General features: G+C 57.1%; 1 protein-coding gene across 7 annotated transcripts in view; it reads left to right on the forward strand.

The window, feature by feature from the left end:
- KCNN1 (potassium calcium-activated channel subfamily N member 1) overlaps positions 1-19,729 on the forward strand; it is a 37,096-nt gene that overhangs the window by 11,836 nt on the left and 5,531 nt on the right. For 3 of the 7 annotated variants that reach the window (XM_034658052.1, XM_034658051.1, XM_034658054.1), the window contains exons 3-9: positions 4,759-5,247; positions 5,992-6,087; positions 8,875-9,293; positions 9,624-9,632; positions 12,629-12,770; positions 16,104-16,214; positions 16,811-16,938. In XM_034658052.1, coding sequence (XP_034513943.1) covers positions 4,840-5,247; positions 5,992-6,087; positions 8,875-9,293; positions 9,624-9,632; positions 12,629-12,770; positions 16,104-16,214; positions 16,811-16,938 — 1,313 coding nt within the window. In that variant the 5' untranslated portion in view covers positions 4,759-4,839. Of the gene's footprint in view, positions 1-6; positions 143-4,758; positions 5,248-5,991; positions 6,088-8,874; positions 9,294-9,623; positions 9,633-12,628; positions 12,771-16,103; positions 16,215-16,810; positions 16,939-19,729 lie in introns of those variants that run through there. The other 4 variants (XM_034658053.1, XM_034658055.1, XM_034658056.1 and 1 more) reach the window with 3 other exon arrangements.

The raw sequence follows: 19,729 nt of genomic DNA on the forward strand, positions 1-19,729 counted from the left end.
CCCCCGGCGGCAGCGTCCCGGCCCCGCGTCCGCCGTCTGCTGCCCGCCCCGTCCGCGGCCCCGGCCCCCACGCGAGGGTCTGCGGCCGCGCGGGACCCTCTCCCCTCCAGCCTCTTCTGCCCGTGGGAGCCGAGCCTTGCAGGTACGGGGTGGGACGGACGGGAGCGCCCAAGGAGAGAGGCACGTCCCGGAGGGGGACGCGGTTCGGGACAGGGGCCAAGACGGAGGGTCTTCGTAGGGTCTGGAACCCAAGGGACACAGAGAGGGAAGGAATGTGTGTATGTGCACTGCCTGAGTGAGTGGAGGTTCACAGACCCCCCATTCGGGAGGGGGAAGGTACTGGGTTCACTTTGGCGGGGGTAGAGCAGTGAGTCTCCAAACTCCATAGAGGCGGTGGGGGGAGCTCTTGGGGTGAAGGCAGTGACCTAGGACTGACTTGGGAATGGGAAGGAGGAGACCCTCACCCCTGGCCCCTAAATACTGCCGTCAGGGTCTCCCCTGCAGGGGCCAGGGAGCCAGGTCTCCCAGCTGTCCCTGGACAGAGGTTGGAGTACCCCACACAGGGCACTGCCTTGGCAGTCCTGGAGGACAGGGCTGCAGATGTGAGTGCTGGAGGCTGGGGGCCAGATGGGAGATGCTGATGGAGATGGGTCAGAGTGGAGGGCACTGTTGGAGGCAGCCATGGGGAAGGCAGGGCAAGCTAATTGCACCCTGCTGACTGCTGGCAGGTTCCTGACTGGTGGTGATGGGGGGGCGCCCAAGGGAATTGGGCAGTCTGTGCCTTACTGTACGCACTCCTGGACAGCTCAGGGGTGGGAGTGCAGGTGGACCCTGTCCACCTTGCAGAACTAGGGCCAGAAGAGTGCTGGTGGGTGGGGTGTCTTGAGGTCCTTACCCATCCTCCACAGGGACGCATACCCCACAGCTTGCTCACACATCCTGGAAGGTTCTGCCATGTGCTGCTCTGGCCATGGTTCCTAGGAGTGTTAGAGTGGGCATTTCGCACCAAGGGGGCTCTGCCTTGGAGACTGACAGGCAGGAAGCACCTTGTCCAGCTCTGAAGGACGGAGTGTGGCATCGGGCAGCAGCACTGCCACGGGGGTACCCATGGCTGCACGCTAAGCATTTTCCGTGTGAGATCTCACTTCCATCCTGGCCGCCGACCTGTTGCGGGGGGCACAGAGTCATCCCTTTACTGAAGAGGCAGCTGAGGAGAGAGCAGTGACTTCATCCCGGCTAGGATGCCCAAGGGTCCCTCTCAGGCAGCCACTGTACCAACTCGTCATTTGTGAAAGGGCTTAGTCGAGGACCTTTGGGGTCTGGCCAGTTTATATTTCTGTTGGGTGGGAAACCTTGGAGGAGCCAGCTGCCCTGTTCCCTACCACCTGCCTACCTCCTCCCACTCCTCAGGAGTCCTCCTGGGTGCCCCCTGCCCTGTGTGGCTCACAAGCTTCCCACAGTGTCTCTTGGGATGGTGTGAAAGTGGGGACTCAGCCCATCCTCCCATCCCAGCCTTCAGTGAGCAGAGGTCTCATGCTCCGGACACGTTAGGCAGTTTTGGGAACTCCAGGGACCCTCAAAACCAGATGTAGCCCACAGGGTGTTTCTAACCTTTTAGAACTCATTGACGAACCCACGGCCTTCACCCACCCAGAAAAATACACCCTTCCAAAGATATCCAAAGCTTGGCCAGAGTTTCAGAGGGGCTCCTGGTTCTTTGGGAACTTCTGAGGGGCCCAGGGACCCCAGCTTTAGGCCCAGTTGCAGTGGGGGAGGGGAAAGCAGACCTGGGAAGGTGTGGGGTCTCTTGTCCCTTGGGCTCTCTGGTCCCACCCAGATTCCCCCCTTCTATGGAATTGCAGGCAGGCCACTCTGTCCTTCTGTGTCCTCTGAGGTCACTGGAAGGGTCAGGCACCCACCATGCCTGTATCCCGAGCTCTGTGGCCCCTCAAGGGCAGGGCCAGGCTGGTTCCCTTCCCAGATGGTGGCTTGTCAGAAAGGAACGTGGCAGATCCTGCCACCCACCGCCCCACAGACGGCACCATCTTAGTTCTTGCTCTTCCTGGCTTTGTGACCTTGGGCAAGGTGCTAAACCTCTCTGAGCCTTGTCTCCCACCTGTAAAATGGGAGCAGGAATGCCACCTGCCTCACTGAGTGGCAATGGGGATGAAATGTGATAATTCTGATAAAGAGCTCAACGAAGCCCACAGTAAGCACTAGGTATGCATTAACATCATGGGCCCCAGGAAGCCCCCCTCCCCCGCCTCTCTCCCTCCCAGAGGCCACCTGTACCCATCCCCGCAACCCCTCCCTCCCCAGGGCACCTTAGGACGAGGCTGCCAGGCAAGGAGGAACATGGCGGACGCACGGCTGAATTTGGCCTGTGCGTCGGGCGGCTGAGTCACATCCCCAAATTGCATCTTCATGAGTGCGTTTCGGAAGGTCGTTTGCAGTACCCCCACCCCCTCCCGGCGCTGTCTGCCAGGCCACTCGCCTCCCCTGCCTGTGCCCCTGAGCCCCGGGTGAGGACTCTGCACTCTCGGGAGAGTTGGTAGGAGCGGTGCCTGGGGTTTCCTCGTCTCCTGGGTGAGAGCAGGGTCTGCAATTGCTGCGTGTGTCCTGGTGACAAGCTCTCACGCCCGCCTAGCAGCTGTTGGCCCTCCGGGTGGCAAGCAGGGGCCCTAGCCCGGGGGGAGAGTGGCACCTGAGTGTTCGTGAAGCTGGAGAGAGAGATCAGGGCCAAGGTCAGCCTTATAAACTGTGAGGTACTGGGCCTGCAGGAGACCAGCCGGTGTAAATCGTGGCGCGTTGGACCTGTGTGAGGCCAGGCCTTATCAACAGAAGCTTCAGGCCACAGGTGGCCACTGCCTGGTTGATGTAATGGCTGGGAGTGACGAGGGAAGGGACACGTTCTGATACTCATGAGGTCACTCTGCCATGGAAGGAACGTTTCTTGTGCTCGTACTGTGTGCTGGCACCAGCATCTGGGGACATGTCGTGAGTGGGTCAGATGCTGTCTGGGGGGTGCCTGACAAGGGGCACAGGTGGTCCTGTGGTGCACGCGGTGGATTGCTGGCCAAGGTGGCCTATGCCCTGCCTGGTAGCGTGGCTCGTCTTGGGTGTGACAGTTTCCGTGTCTGTCACCCATGGAGTGTGGTTTTTGGGCTGGGGAGGCTTCTATCCGTACGCACAGCCCTCCCTCCTGAGCCTAGTACATAGGGGCCTGCAGTGCATGCCAGTCTGGCCTTTTCACAGCACTTGTTGGGGGAATCTCACAAGGCAGCCCAATCTAGAATCTGTCCTGTAAGGAGATGGCCCCTTCATAGCATGGTGCCTCGGTTTCCTTATCTCTAACACTGGCCAAATTCCAGGACCCCCTTCTTGGGGACATTGTGAGGATGGAGGAGAAAATTTGAGGGAAAGACAGAGTCTGGCATGTAGCAGATGTTCACTAAATGTCAGCTTGTGGAAGGGGGACATGGTGGGGTTGGGGGCACAGGGGAGGGTCTAGCAAGTTGTGACCCAGGAGGCAAGACTCCAGGCAGCCTCATCATATATGTGCCACTGTCATCAGGGTCCTCGCTCTCAAACATGATGCCAGAGGACACTGCCCCACGCAAGGGCAGAATCCAAGGATATCAGGGTAATCAGTCTGCTCCTTGGTAGCCTGGTGGGGAAACTGAGGCTGACCTGAGGTCACAGGGCCAGGCTGAGCACATCTCACAAGGCCCTGCAGAATCAATTCTGGGATCTTAGAGCTGAATACTGGGTTGTCACATTGGTCGTGGAATCTCTTTGGAGATCACAGACCTCCTTCAACCTAGGCAGGAGGGAGCTGGGGGGTCCCTGTAGCCACAGCCATGGTCCTAACGTCCCCCACACTGATGCGTGTTCAGGCTTTTGGACAGCTCTAGCGGAGGAACTGGAGGTCAGTAGGGTGAGATTAACTTGTCCGAGAGCCTGAAGGTCAGAAGGAATCAAGCCGGAATTGGAACCATCTCCTGACCACACACTTGCACGGCCTCTGGCCCTCCCGGGCAAACCTGCTGGCAGATCCCATCTCCAGACGCTCAGAAGTATTTACTGAGTGGCAGCTGTGTGCTAGGCATTGTTCTGGGTACCTGGAGACAGAGAATCAGTGGGCAAAGTTCTGGTAAGAGGGTGTTCCAGGCAGACGGCACAGCAGGTGCAAAGGCCCCAGGCAGGACCAGGCTTGTCCGGATCTGGTGATGGGGATGCTTCTGTGGCTGGAAGGGAATAACTCCTGGGAGAAGGAGAAGGTTGAGGTGGGTAGGAGCCAGACCACAGAGGACCTCAGGGCCACAGTGAGGAATCTGGTTTTTATGCAACGGCACTGGGGAGCCTTGGGAGCTTTTTTTTTTTTTTTTTAAGATTTTATTTATTTATTTGACAGAGATAGAGACAGCCAGCGAGAGAGGGAACAACAAGCAGGGGGAGTGGGAGAGGAAGACAGGCTCATAGCGGAGGAGCCTGATGTGGGGCTCGATCCCATAATGCCGGGATCACGCCCTGAGCCGAAGGCAGACCTTAACCGCTGTGCCACCCAGGCGCCTCGCCTTGGGAGCTTTTTGAGCAGGGGGGGAATGTAGGCCGACTTGGGATGGCCAACCCTCGTGTCAGCCACGCTGGGTTCCTGGCTTCCTGAGCCTCCAACTGTCCTGCGGTGGTGGCAGTGGTTCCTGGCCCTCTGGTCAGTTGGCAAGGCTCTGGCATGACTGTGTCCCTTATGCCCCTTAGGTCAGCGCAGGAGCCCAGTCTCTGAGCCATGCTGGGCCCCGGGCGGCCTACAGCGAGCCCAACCCCGGCACCCACATAGTCATGAACAGCCACAGCCACAGCCACAATGGCTGTGGGGGGCGGCCGCTGGGCAGTGGGCTGGGTGCCCTGGGCAGAGACCCTTCGGAGCCCGAGGCCAGCCACCCCCCCCAGCCCCCACATGGCCCAAGCCTCCAGGTGGTGGTGGCCAAGAGCGAGCCAGCCCGGCCCTCACCGGGCAGTCCCCGCGGGCAGCCCCAGGACCAGGAAGAGGAGGAAGACGATGAAGAGGATGAGGCAGGCAGGAGGAGGGACTCAGGGAAGACCCCGAACGTGGGCCACCGCCTGGGCCACCGGCGGGCGCTCTTTGAGAAGCGGAAGCGCCTCAGCGACTACGCACTCATCTTCGGCATGTTCGGCATTGTTGTGATGGTGACCGAGACCGAGCTGTCCTGGGGGGTCTACACCAAGGTAGGCACGGCCCTTCCCCACGGCACCACAGGGAGGCCCCTCTGGGCCCACCTGGCTCCCCCACCGCCCCTTGGGCACAGGGTCAGGGACCACATTGGCCTCAGGAGAAGCAGGTGGAGGATGCTGGGTGGTGGGGCCCTGGAGGCGGGGTTGGGGGGGGGATACTGGGCCACACGGTGCCCACCTCCTGGGGCAGCAGGCAGGCTGCATGTGGGGGGGTTAGGCTCCAGGCCATTCCTTCTGCCCTGAACCAAGGGGCCACACCCTGGCTTAAGGTTGGGGACGAGGGCTGTCCCCCGGGCCAGTGCCGGGACAGGAGGGCCCCAGAGAAGGCCTGGGCCACATAGCCGGGAAAGAGCTTCTCCTGAGAGTGGTCGGGCTGGGTTATGAGCCTGGCTGTCCATCCCCTCGTGCTGCCCAAGGGTGGATGAGGACAGAGAGTGATCAGGGCATATCAGCCTGTAAACTATGAAACAGTGAAGGGGGATGAGGCTAGGCCTTATAAACTGTGAAGTCCTGTGCCTACATGAGGCCAGGCCTCATAATTTGCCACATGCTAGGCCTTTAGGCCAGGCCTTATAAACTCTGAAGTATAGGCCAGCCTTGCTGTCACCCCAGGCCTAAGGAGTAAGGACAGGAACATGGCTTCCTGAGTGAAGATCCCAGGTAGGGGGGTCAGGAGGGCCGCCCACCCCCCAACATCCTTGTCCTCCTGCCTTCTGCTCTCTCTCTCTCTCTGCCCAGGAGTCCCTCTACTCATTTGCACTCAAATGCCTCATCAGCCTCTCTACGGTCATCCTGCTGGGCCTGGTCGTGCTCTACCACGCCCGGGAGATCCAGGTCAGTGCCCAGCTGGCCCGGGCAGCTCCCCTCCCCATGCCCCAGAGACCCTCCCTACACCAGTCACCCGGGACCCCAGCCCCTAAAACATAAAAGGACCAATAGCCTCTTTTTAGAAAAAAGAAAAAAAGACCTCTGAAGACACAGCATTTAGATCACTCTATATTTCTTTGGAATGCCTATGTTTTATTTTTCATTGATTATTTGAAAAAAAAAGAGAGAGAGAGCGAGAGAACAGTGAGGGAGCCAGAGGTGAGCTGGGGTCTCGCACTCGTAAGTTATCTTCCCAGCCCTGGGGTCTTCCAAGGTTTGGCAGCCTTGGAAACTGGTGTTTGTAACACCAGGCTTCTATTCCTATTCAATCAGACCCTGCATTTGAAAGATTTATTCCACATCAGGGAGTTTGTTCTTCTATTTCAGGGTTAATCGAAACCTCGGGGGTGCCCCAGAGAGCCCAACTCAGGGCACGTTGGGCAGAGGTCACCTGGGGCTGGCACCAGGGCCTGGGGATGCCAAAGGGTGTCAGAGTCTGGCCTCTGACCTCTGACCTCAAGGAGCCATGGTCTGGTGGGTGACGGGTATAGGAAAATCCTGCCTGGGCTGCACCACCCACAGACATCCCTGGGGACACCCAGGGTCTGGCACAAGGGAGGGGCCCTGGACGTGGCTGGGGGCAGTGGAGGGGACAGTGATACGTGAGCTGGAAAGAAGCAGTTCTTAAGTCATAGCAGCTGGAGACAACGGTCCGTTCCTCATACAGTGAACCCTGGAGGTACCATACGACCCAGTGATTCCATGGCATCCAAGAGAAATGAAAACCTATGTCTACACCGAACTTGTACACGTGTGTACATAGCAGCCCCATTCACAACAACCGAACAGCAGACACAACCCAAATCAGCTGGTGGATGGATAAACCAAACGTCATATGTCCGTACAATGGAGTAGGATTCAACCATTAAAAAACGAAGCCCTGGGGCCTCTGGCTCAGTTGGTTAAGCATCTGACTCTTGGTTTCAGCTCAGATTATGATCTCAGGGTCGTGAGATTGAGCCCGAATTGGGGTCTGTGCTCTGCTCAGCACCGAGTCAGCTTGAGATCCTTTCCCCCTCCACCGTCCTCTGCCCCGCCCCCCGCGCGTGGGTGTGCACGCTCGCTCTCTCGCTGTCTCTCTCAAAAAAATAAGATCTTTAAAACAGAAACAAAAAATGAAGCACAGTGCACATGTGCTCAGATGGCCACAACAGACACCACAGCCGAGGGGCTTAAACAACAGAAACATACGCTCACAGTGCTGGCAGCTAGAAGTCCAAGGTCAGGTGCTGGCAGGGTCACTTTCTGCTGAGGCCCCTCTGCTAGGCTTGTAGGCAGCTGCCTTCTCCCTGTGTCCTCACGGCTTTCTCTGTGTGCGTACATCCGTAGTGTGGCCCTCTTCTTATGAGGACATCAGTCCTGTAGGGTCAGGGACCCTCCCTGATGACCTCATTTAACCTTAATTCTTTAAAGGCCCTCTCTCCAAATATAGTCACAATGGGAGTTAGGGCTTCCACTGACGAAGTTTGAGGGGACGCGAGTCTGTCTAGAACTCTCCACCCGCCGGCCCATCCCCCAAGTTCCTTTCCTCCTCCTGTGCAAAGTGCATTCACCACATCCCAACAGTCCGCGGAGTCTTCCTCCCTCCCAGCACCAACTCCAGGTTCCAAGCCTCACTTAGGTGTCAGTGACCAGTAAGACGAGGGCGCTCTTCTTCTCCAGGTGAGAGCCAGACAAGTCATTGTCTCCCAAAATATAGGGCTGGGACAGGCATAGGATAGACATTCCTGTTCCTAAAGAGAGAAATCTGAAAGAAGAAAAGGTATCAGGTGCTAAGCGAGTCAAAGAGCTAGCAAGGCAAATTCCAGGTTTGCTCGAGAATAACCCTCGGGCTTAGTGCTCCAGCTTGTGAACCCACTGGTTTGGCCTCGTTGCCCCCTCAGCTCTGGGTGGTGACCTTTTGTGACTGCCTTCAATTCAGCATGTTTTCGTGGTTCTTCCATGTCAAGTATCAGAGCTTATCCCCCCCCCTTTTTAAAAGATTTTATTCATTTAGTTGAGAGAGCAGGAGATGGGGGAGGGACAGAGGGAGAAGCAGACTCCTGCTGAGCAGGGAGCCTCACATGGGGCTTGATCCCAGGACCCCACGATCATGACCTGAGCTGAAGGCCAGCACTTAACTGACTGAGCCACCCAGGCACCCCTCCACCTTTTTAAAAAAAGATTTATTCATTTGAGAGAGAGTGGGGAAGGGGGCAGAGGGAAAGGAAGAGAGAGAACCTCAAGCAGACCCCGCATCCAGCACAGAGCCTGACACAGGGCTCGATCTCACGACCCCGAGATCAAGAATCAGACACTTAACCATCTGAGCTATCCAGGCACCCCCAGACGTATGGAAGGACCCCATTTGGGTAATCCATTCATTCATAGACGGACACTTGGGTTGTTTCCGCTTTCCGCAATTGTTCGGGTTCAAGGATTTGTTCCAATGGCTGTTTTCATCTCTCTTGCGTACATACCTGGGAGTGAGCTTGCTGGATCTTTGGTAACCCTGTGTTGTCTTTGTCGGGAACGACTCTTCCGCATTTAATTGGAATCGTGGCTAACCCCGCGAACCAGGGAGTGTGGCATCGGAGGCCCTGTTGTAAAAGCCAAGCGGGGGCAGGGTGGGGGAGGGTGTCTTGGGCTGGGGGTCTCATCGCGGGGGCACGGGCTCCAGCGCGAGCCCCACCACCGCCCGCCCACCCCCCGCAGCTGTTCATGGTGGACAACGGTGCCGACGACTGGCGCATCGCCATGACGTGCGAGCGCGTCTTCCTCATCTCGCTGGAGCTGGCCGTGTGCGCCATCCACCCGGTGCCCGGCCACTACCGCTTCACGTGGACGGCGCGCCTGGCCTTCACGTACGCGCCGTCGGCGGCCGAGGCCGACGTGGACGTGCTGCTGTCTGTGCCCATGTTCCTGCGTCTCTACCTGCTGGGCCGCGTCATGCTGCTGCACAGCAAGATCTTCACAGACGCTTCAAGCCGCAGCATCGGCGCCCTCAACAAGATCACCTTCAACACGCGCTTCGTCATGAAGACGCTCATGACCATCTGCCCGGGCACCGTGCTGCTCGTCTTCAGCATCTCGTCCTGGATCATCGCCGCCTGGACCGTGCGAGTCTGTGAGAGGTGCGCCCCCCAGCCCTGGCCCTGGCCACCACCGCGTGCAAGTGACCACCCCTCCAGTGCAGCCCCCTCATCCCCAGGACTCCAGCCTGGCGTACCCAGCCCCTACCCCAACCCAAACCCCTCTGGGACACCAGCCCTCTCCGCCAGGGAGGGGGGGTCTTGTGCTCCTCTTTCTGCCCGCTCCTCCACTGCCAGCAGCCAACCTCTGACCTCTGGCCCAGGGCCGTGGAGGCAGCAGGAGCAGGATGGCCCCCATCTGCCTGTTTCCGCCCCCTCCCCCCAGTTTAACCTGCTCTCCTTCTCCCCTCTGCCCGCCCCATCGGACTGTAGGGAAAACATGTGAGTCCTACCCTTGGCCGAGCTGTGTGCACAGAGCTGCTGCCCTGACCGCCAGGAATTTAAGATTAGCTGCCGCAAGGGGAGGGCTCAGGGACGTGAGGCGGGGTGGCCGGGACCAGCCCAGAGTCCCAGCAGGGCCAGGGCAGTCAAGTTTGGAGTCGGGCCNCCCCGCCCCGCCCTGTCCCCCTTCCCGGCCTCAGTGACCACCCCTCCAGTGCAGCCCCCTCATCCCCAGGACTCCAGCCTGGCGTACCCAGCCCCTACCCCAACCCAAACCCCTCTGGGACACCAGCCCTCTCCGCCAGGGAGGGGGGGTCTTGTGCTCCTCTTTCTGCCCGCTCCTCCACTGCCAGCAGCCAACCTCTGACCTCTGGCCCAGGGCCGTGGAGGCAGCAGGAGCAGGATGGCCCCCATCTGCCTGTTTCCGCCCCCTCCCCCCAGTTTAACCTGCTCTCCTTCTCCCCTCTGCCCGCCCCATCGGACTGTAGGGAAAACATGTGAGTCCTACCCTTGGCCGAGCTGTGTGCACAGAGCTGCTGCCCTGACCGCCAGGAATTTAAGATTAGCTGCCGCAAGGGGAGGGCTCAGGGACGTGAGGCGGGGTGGCCGGGACCAGCCCAGAGTCCCAGCAGGGCCAGGGCAGTCAAGTTTGGAGTCGGGCCGAGGACAGCAGGGGGCAGGCGGGCTGCTCTCAGGCCGCGTCTACTGGGCATCCTGGAGGTCCTTGTGTCCAAGGTTGGGGAGGGTTTTGTTTGGACAGCTGACCTTGGGGGACTGGGACATCGCCTCCCCAGAGTTGAGTGGGTCTGGGGTACATAAAAGCTGGCCCAGCCTTTAGTAGCTCCCCCTTCCCCGGGGTTTGTTCTGAACAGCCCAGGAAGGTACAGGCCTTCAACCCAGTTTACAGATGAGGAAACGAGGCTCTGGGGCAAAGGGACATTCCTGAGGCCTGATTCCTGGTTGGCTCTGGAGACCCACAGGGTGCTTCAGGAAAGGGAGGGTCCCCACTGGGCCTCTCAGGGCGTGGGGGTGCCTTGCCTGGGAAGGAGCCTTTCCTACCTCATGCCTTGCTGGGAAAGGCCCTGGAGGGGTCTGTGGCACGTGGTGCTTGGACTGGGCTTTCTGGGGAGTCCCTGGGCTGGACCTGCCCCCCAGGACCCCGGTCTTCACCCCTTTAAGCCCCCCTCCATGGCCCCTGCCTCAGCCTGACGTGGGGCTTGTGGAGGTAAGGGCCCAGCTCTTGTCAGCGAGGTCTACTGTCTCGGGACCTGCCAGGGTCTCCTTGGACCCCTGATGTACCACCATGCCAGTACCCACAGCCCATCCCCCACCCTGTCAGGGCAGGGTCAGGATTGTGGTCTGGGGACTGAGAGAGGGGCACCCATCATCAGGCATCCTTGAGGTACAGTCTGGGTCATTGCAGGGGTCCCCAGGTTGGGGCAGGGAACGGGGCAGGACCGGGGGGCAGCCAATCCTAAATTCTGAGCCCTATGATGCTGCTTGAAGCCCCTCGCCTGCCTCGCTCCTCCCCTGCGGCTCTGTCCCACCCCCAAAGTGCCTCCCGCATGCCCCCTCACTCCCTGGTCCTAGGTAGTCCTGGGTGGTCCTGTGCCCCCACCACAGCTCCAGCCAGGCCCGAGGCTCCCCCGCCCATTGCTGGAGGGCCTCCCTCTCCTCTTGTCCCCTGGGTGTGGGGTGCAGGTCTACCCAGAGGTGGAGGCCAGGGTAACTTGGGGCTCAGGTGCCTCAATGAAAGATGGGATTCAGTCCCAGGCCCCCCTCACCCAGCAAGCACACCGGCAGCCCAGGCAGAGGGGCCTGGAGTGACGTCCGGCCCCCAGGGGTGGGCAGGGACTTCCAAACACCAGACCTGCTGGGAAGGTTTCCAGTCCTCCTATCCCCCTTTTGGGGCCTCTGTCACCTCCCCCCTCAAGCCCCTGACTCCACTCTGCCTAGAGCAGCCCTCCCCACCAGCTTCCCCTGTCCTGCCTTTGCCCACAGAAGAGGGCCCAACCCCTCTGTGCCACCTCAGTTGGCCTCTAACCTTGAACCCCCTGAGAGGGCCTGAGGCCTGGGAAGGAGTGGGTCACCTGGAAAGGGCTCCCTGAGCTGGAGGGGCTTTGCAGGCTGGGGGCTGGGCTAGAGCAGAACCCTTGAGCTGTCCCCACAGACCTCCAGCCTGGGCTGACCATAGGTAGAACTTGTTTGTAGCCCCCGTGACCAGAGTCACAGGGTTGGCTATGACCGGGGACAAAACTATGTCCCTTGGGGCCCACCCCCCCACACACACACACACCAAAAGGTTAGCCCCAGGCCTCCCCACAGCATCAGACTGCCTCCTCCTTCTTCACTCCCAAACAAACCCCAGGCCCGGATTGGGCCAGTTGGTGCTGCCCTGAACAAAATGACTTCCCTTTTTCTCCCAAGTCCTGCAATACTGCCATCCTCCAGCCTCCTGGGTCCCCCAGTGGTTCTCTTCCCCCCATGGGGCCTTGCTGGCTGGGGAAGTTCTTCCCAGTGTCTGACCTGAATCCTCACCTCCACTCCCTGCCGCTTCTGGTGCCCGTGGCCACCTGTGTCTGCGTCTGTCTGTGTGTCTGTCTTTGGGAGGGGGTTGTGTGCACACGTGTGGACACACGTGGACGTACCCTTACTTGGCCCGCTGTGTCCCATAACCGGGGCCGGGGAGAGCACACATCCTGGGCAGTAGCTCAGGGAGTGGGTGAAGGGAGAAGGTTGGAAGGGATGCTGGCAGGAGAGTGTGGGTGCCCTCTGTCCCCTGGTACCCTCGGGAGGATGCTAACCACCCCTTCTCCCTGCCCCGAAATGGTGCCTTTATTACTTTGAGCCCTCAGAGTGATTAGCTCCTTACAGTCAAGGTCCCCCCATGGCTGGGTGGACCCAGGGCCCTGGTGTCCTGGTGCTGCCTGTCCCAGGGGTATGATGACGGCAGAGAGACCAGTGTGGACTGACTGGGCCTCCCCGGCTCCCCTCAGGTACCACGACAAGCAGGAAGTAACCAGCAACTTTTTGGGGGCCATGTGGCTCATCTCCATCACCTTCCTCTCCATCGGCTATGGTGACATGGTGCCCCACACCTACTGCGGGAAGGGCGTGTGCCTGCTCACTGGCATCATGGTAAGGGCGAGGGCCCTTGCATACCCCCTGCTGGTGGGGAGATCACGCCCATGCCAGCTATAATGCATCAGAGTTCCTCCTGTGTCATCCTGCCCCTTCACCCCCCTCCTCCTTACCTCTGCCATGACTCAGAATCTGCACCCTTGGGCTTCCTGGGGGCATCTCTTCTTGGCTCTTCCCAGCCCTAGGTATGTAGCTCCTATGTGCCCACAGGGCTAGATGCTGTGGTCCACTCTTCGCACAGTTTTCTTTGCAGTTTATTCTCTACAACCTGCTTATTAATTCCTAGCCCTTAGGTCCAGGGCTAGGGGCTTGATGCTTCCATGCCTCAGTTTCCCCAGCCATCACCAGTGCCACTTCTGCTCCTGGTAAGGTTCCAGTCTTCCTTTATGTGAAATGCCCAGAACCATGAATGCTGTGAACACCCAGCCAACACCCTCTGGGTTGTGCCATCACAGCCCGATTCCCCATCGTTGCTTGACTATTGGGGTATCCCAAGCACCCCGCTGAGCCCCCATGGTGTGAAGATTGTCTCATGTGACTCAGTGGACCCCGGCAGCACCCCATCTCCCCCAAAGACTTCTCATGACCCTCTGTGGGTGTGGGCAACCTCTGACATCGGGCATGATCTTTCCCTGATTCCATCATCTGTTGTCCTGCTCGTCCCTTCCTTCTGGAACCTTCTTTCTACAAACTTCCACCTCCTTCACAAATGCTTTTCCGTGTTTTGGAATATGAATTGTTGGGTGTAGGGTCCCCTACTCCTCTCCCCAACCCCCAGTTAATAACATGTTCATTGTGAAAATCAGTGCACAGCAGTAGGCCAAAGAAGCCCACCTGATCCCACCCCCAGGTGGGACCCCAGGCCACTCCTTGGAGTGTATCCTTCCTTATTTCCGCACAGAGAGATGCATTTGGTCTTGTGAAGACAAAACCCCACCCCCACAACAGTGTCCTTTCCTCCTGCAGATGGGAATGCTGTCTTGCAAGGGCTCGCCCCATCCTGTTTCTTGGCTTGTAAACTGTGCTCACTTGTCACTATCTCCCGAGGCCCCGTGGCTCTGTCCTCTCTTCACCCCTCGTCCCCTCTAAGCTATTTGGGCATAAGCCAGGGGTCCATATCCTCTTCCTGCCCCCCCCCCCGCCTCCCTTCTCATGGCCAAGCTGACACGGCCCCTCTCTTGGGAAATGGCATCACACCGAGTTGCTTGTTGTTTTGCAACAAGAGGGGGGAGGGGAAAAGACTAAAGATCGACCACAGCCCAACCCCCAAGATAAGCAAATGAACTTTGCAAACAACCAAGAAAAGTACTTGGGTAAGGTGAGGTCAAACCCAGAAAGCCCAAGACAAAATGGAAAAGCTGAGTTCCATTCGATGGGACCTGGCTCCTTCCAGAAAATGAGTTCTGTGTGTGTGGCCTGCAGCTTGCTTGCTGCCCTCGCTCCTGGCGCACCCATGAGCAGTCATGCTTGGGTCGGTCTTGAGCTCTTCTTTCTTTCTTTCTTTCTTTGAGAGAAAGAGAGAGCACAAGCAGGGAGAGGAGCAGAGGGAGAAGGACAAGCAGACTCCGCACTGAGCACGGAGCCTGACCCGGGGCTTGATCCCAGGACCGCGAGATCATGACCTGAGGTGAAATCGAGAGTCAGTTTCTTAACCAACGGAGCCACCCAGGTGCTTCGGTCCTGAGCTCTTCCGTTAGCTCTATCCTCCTCCATCCTTGCCCAACTGTGTCCCCTCCCCGTCACTGCCCCTCCCAGTATCTCAGCAACCATGCATTTGCCTGTATGTGAACTTGAGGGCATCCCAGTGTGGCCCCTCTGAGTCCAGCGTCTTTGGCTGGACATGATTTCCATGCTATTGTGTAGAGCTACCAGATGTCCTTTTCCCACGTGGAGGTTTCCAGCATGTTGCTTTGCCCCAGTGGACAGGGCTTTTTCCAAGAATGGACCCCAGGGGGGCGCCTGGGTGGCACAGCAGTTAAGCGTCTGCCTTCGGCTCAGGGCGTGATCCGACGTTATGGGATCGAGCCCCACATCAGGCTCCTCCGCTATGAGCCTGCTTCTTCCTCTCCCACTCCCCCTGCTTGTGATCCCTCTCTCGCTGGCTGTCTCTATCTCTGTCAAATAAATAAATAAAATCTTTAAAAAAAAAAAAAAAAGAATGGACCCCAGGAACCCATGGTAGGATTTTCTCAGAGGGTGACCTTGTGCCCATCCCACCCGGGTGGGGCATGTGGACATCCAGACCCGCCCAGGACCATCCGATGGTGTCCCTGGCCCTTGCCCACCCTTCCCCATAAGTGTTTCCTTCCATCCCTAAGAAAAACTGAATGACAGCCTGGGCCCCCGCCCCCCAAGCCGCAGGGCCGAGCCCAGCCTCTCCCTTCTTTCCTCTTAGAGGTAGCAGCCTCAGGAGGAAGCAGCTGGCAGGGAAGGCACCAGGAACAGATTTCAGGGCAGGAGGGGACCACCTGGCCTCGCCTGCTCCTGCCACCTGCCTTGAGCACTTCTGGGGCTGATGACACCTCTTGCATGTTCCAGGTTCCCCGGCGCCTGCTTCTTGGTGGCAGACCCTCCCCGTCCCACCATGTTACTTTTTCCTGCCCCACCCCACCTGTTAGCCCTCTTCTCTCTCTCAGGTCCTCATTCCTGTCCTCTCTGTCCTAGGCTGCTCCCCAGTAGACGAGCGAGTCCTCTCTGACCTCTTTCAGTAGCCAGAAGGTCTGGCTGCCGTTTAGGGCATCCTGGGGAATGTGGTTGCATCAAGCAGGGAGGCCAGCATGGGGGAGGCATCCTCCTCTCCACTTCCCCACCTCCTGGGACCTCCACTTTGCTTCTTCCTACCTGCAAATGCCCCCCCACAGGCAGCCAGCTTGACCCTTTCCTCACATTGCCTTCTCACCCTGCCTGCTGACCCCCCTCCCAGGAATGTAGAAAGACATGTCCGCTGGGTCTCTGTCCCCAGCACCCAGACCCCAAAGCCTTGAAGGAAATGCTTCCAAATTCTCCCTCCTCCATGGTCTTCAGCGCGGAATTTACCTGCAGATCCTTCCTTTTCTTCTCCCTTTCTTATCTCTGAGCCTCAGTTTCCCCCTCTGCCCAGCAGGGATGAGTGGTCTTACCCCCAGAGCTCTTGGGGATCAAATAAGACATTCAACTGGTAGTAAGCAGGTGGGGCTGGGTGTCAGTGAGCTCAACGGGGGGATCTGCCAACACTGTGGGCTTGGAGGGTAAAGGCGAAGGTGGAATCAGGGCAGGCTTCCTGGAGGAAGCCTGTGGCCTGGGACCTGCATGAGGCAAGACAATGATGTGTTGCCCATCCTCCGCATCCAGGGGGCCGGCTGCACAGCGCTCGTGGTGGCCGTGGTGGCCCGGAAACTGGAGCTCACCAAGGCAGAGAAACACGTGCACAACTTCATGATGGACACTCAGCTCACCAAGCGGGTAAGGACGTCCATCACAGCCGCTTCCTCTCCCAGTCGTCAAGGGCAGACCCTCTCCGCCTTGCCTCTGTACACAGCGGGCATGTCCACATGCCCACAGGTCACTGCACTGCCTCGTGCTCTGCTGTCCGTGCAAATTGTTCATGAGCCACGCATGGAGACACGGTGGTGGCCCTGGGGGTCCACCTACGTGCCCAGTCATCACCACACCCTGAGCCACACAGCAAGAGGCGGGCATTTTGGGGCTAGGCAGCCAGACACAATCTATAAGCTGTCTGACCTTGGCAGGTCGACCTCTCTGTGCCTCAGTTTCCCCATGTATAAAGTGAGGGAGATCAGCAAGTGCAGATTCACTGACTTAACATTTGCAAGGTGTATAGAAACGTTCTGGCCCATGCTGAATGATATGAATGAAGTACACACACACACACACACACACCCATAGAGCACAGATGTGGATGTAAAAACATGACCTCACCTTACAGGTCCAGGACCCCAGAGGGGCATTTCCAGGAGTTTCTAAGAGTTTCTGGAAGTTTCCAGAAACTTCTGCAGTTTTGTGCCTACCTTAAGGAATTGTTCTTTTTCTGGCCCCAGGTAAAAAATGCCGCTGCTAACGTTCTCAGGGAGACGTGGCTCATCTATAAACACACCAGGCTGGTGAAGAAGCCAGACCACGCCCGGGTTCGGAAACACCAGCGTAAGTTCCTCCAAGCCATCCATCAGTAAGTCCAGCACCTTTCCCGCTCACGTTTCTGTGTCCACCTGGTGCAGAGGCAGCTGTGGTCCTCGGGAGGAGGCTACAAGCCAGGCCAGACAGCTCAGCGTGGCCTCGTCATGGCCCCTCCTACTCCGGGTGGTCAGTTGGCTGGGGCTTGCAGCCTCTGTGCTGAGTGGGATGGTTGGATGGTCAGAAGGAGGCAGGTGATGGGCCCAACACTTGTCGAGGGCAATCACCTTTGATAAGTCAGGCAACCCAGGGGCGCCTGGCTGGGTCAGTTGATTAAGCGTCTGCTTTCAGCTCAGGTCATGATCTCAGGGTCTTGGATCGAGCCCCGCATTGCCCCCCCGCTCAGTGGGGAGTCTGCTTGTCCCTCTGTCCTTCCCCCGCTTGTGTTCTCTCTCTGTCTCTCTCAAATTAATAAATAAAATCTTAAAAAAAAAAAGTCAGACAACCCACCCAACGTAAATGGCAAGAAGCATATTTTATTCTCCAGAATAGCCAAAATTATTTTACCTTTTATATATTAACCAATTTCCATTTTTTGCTGTGGCTGCCAGGAAGCTCAGAATTAACTTTGTGTCCTGATCTATGTGATCATGTGGGGTAATTAGAAATTACTTGATTTTCTCTGTTGTTCTTTGTCCTGAGAATTTTTTAATCAAGTAGTTCTCATGCTTGGCTGCTCACTGGAAACACCCACAGGGCTTTAAAAATCCTACAGGCCACACCCAATGCCAGTTACAGCAGAGTCCAGGATGCACCCTAGGCTTAAGTTTACGCTCCTGAGATGAGTCCAGCGTGCAGCCGGAGTTGGCAAACTTTTCCTGTAAGGGCCAGAGAGTACATACTCGAGGCTTTGTGGACCAGATAGTCTGTCGCAACTACCCTATTCTGCTGTTACAGCAGGAATGCAGCAGAGAGGAATGGGGGGACCATGCTCTGACAAAACTTTATTTTCCCAAACAGGCAGCTGGTCAGAGTTGGGCTGGGCCAGGCTCGAATATGCCAATTACTGTCCACTAGAAATTTCATGTGGGGCAACTGGGTGGCTCAGTCAGTTGAGCGTCTGCCTTAGGCTCAGGTCATGATCCCAGGGTCCTGGGACTGAGTCCCACATCGGGCTCCCTGCTCAATGGGGAGCCTTCTTCTCCCTCTCCCTCTGCCTTCCCCTCTCCTTGCTTGTGCTCTTGCTCTCTCTCTGTCAAATAAATAAATAAACAAAATCTTAAAATAAAAAAAAAAGATATATGGGACAGCACCCGGTCTAGAATTTAAACAACTCCAAATCCAGTGCAGTGGGCACTCAGTTTATATTACAATTGAGTCATGTGGCTCCTGACTTAAAATAGGAAAAAAAAACATTTAGGCACTTCTCAGAATGAGCCCATGGATTCCCATCTCTCACTTTATGGGAAAACTTATTCACAACTGGGCTCCCCTAAGAGAATCAGACAGCTCCCTGCCCCAAGAGCTCCCAGGCCAGACACAGGGACCAGTGAGTCACGAAGTGAAGTGAATAGTGTTAGAGTCTGAACTAGTACAGCAGGAAGGCAGCTGATTCAGCCGTGGGGACAAGACAAGAGGCAGCATGGAGAACCCCAGTGTGAGTGGTGGAATAGGACGTTTGGGCTGGAGGGGAGCTTAGGGTGTGGCCAGGGCAGCCCAGCTCCTGGGGTGCCAGAAGGTAAAGGAGTATGACCATCAGGAGACCAGGCCACAGGAGAGGAAGCTGAGCCGGCTGGACTTCAACTTTCTAATCCTGTTTAATAATCTTTGCCTCTTTTCTAAAAACAGCTTTACTGAGGTATAATTGACATATAGTCAGCTGTATCTATTTAAAGTGGACAGTCTGGTCAGTGTTAACGTATGTACATACCCGTGAAACAATTACCACAGTCAAGACAAAAAACAGATCCATTGCCCCCAAAGTTTCCTGGGGCTCTTAACTGTCTTTTAGCTAGAGAGTTTAATCCATTTACATTTATTGTGTTTACTGTTATAATTGGATTGGTTTCGAATGATAACAGTCTCTGCTTCACAAGACTGCAGGGAGATCTAAATGGGATGATAGGCAGGAATGCCCGGCATAGTCCCTGGTAACACATGGTGGCCCCCCAAACCCTGCTCCTGCCTCTGCTCCCACCATCATCTAAAAAGCAGGGAGAGGAGCTAGTACCACCCTTAACCTCACTGTGTCCAGGTCTTAGTCCTACCTCCTCACAGGACTCCAAGACCCTTGAGGACAGAGACCCTATCACTGGGTCCCAGTCTGCTCTCTGCCACTTAACTGTGGGGCCTGGGCAAGGGATTATGCTATTCCAAGCTTCGTTTTCTTATCTCTAAAGTGGAGACAGTGGTAATTAATGTGCCTTTCCTCCAGGGATGACATATGGATCGAACACAGTTGGGGGCTCAACTATACCTACCTGCCATACAGTATTTTCTAAACATGGAAACTAGCAACGTTGTCATTACTGCCCTCGATATGTTCATTTGGTTATCATACCAGCATTTCCTATGCCAGCTGCTATGCCAGGCACAGGGGACACAGACACGGCCCTGCCCTGGACTTTGCCCCAAGGAATGTTCCAGAACATTGTTGGGGGGAAATGGGAGGATGGGAATTGAGGAGAGCCAGGTCTGTGGAAGGAGGCACCTGCTCTGGGAGTTACCTGTGTCCCTTTGTTCTGGGGTGGGACTGTCCCACTCTTATTTATTGATTTATCTATCCATCTATTTATTTATGTATTTTAAGGTTTTATTTTTAAGTCATCTCTACTCCCAACATGGGG

Source organism: Ailuropoda melanoleuca, chromosome 4 (genome assembly GCF_002007445.2).
Source record: "Ailuropoda melanoleuca isolate Jingjing chromosome 4, ASM200744v2, whole genome shotgun sequence".
Lineage (NCBI taxonomy): Eukaryota > Metazoa > Chordata > Mammalia > Carnivora > Ursidae > Ailuropoda > Ailuropoda melanoleuca.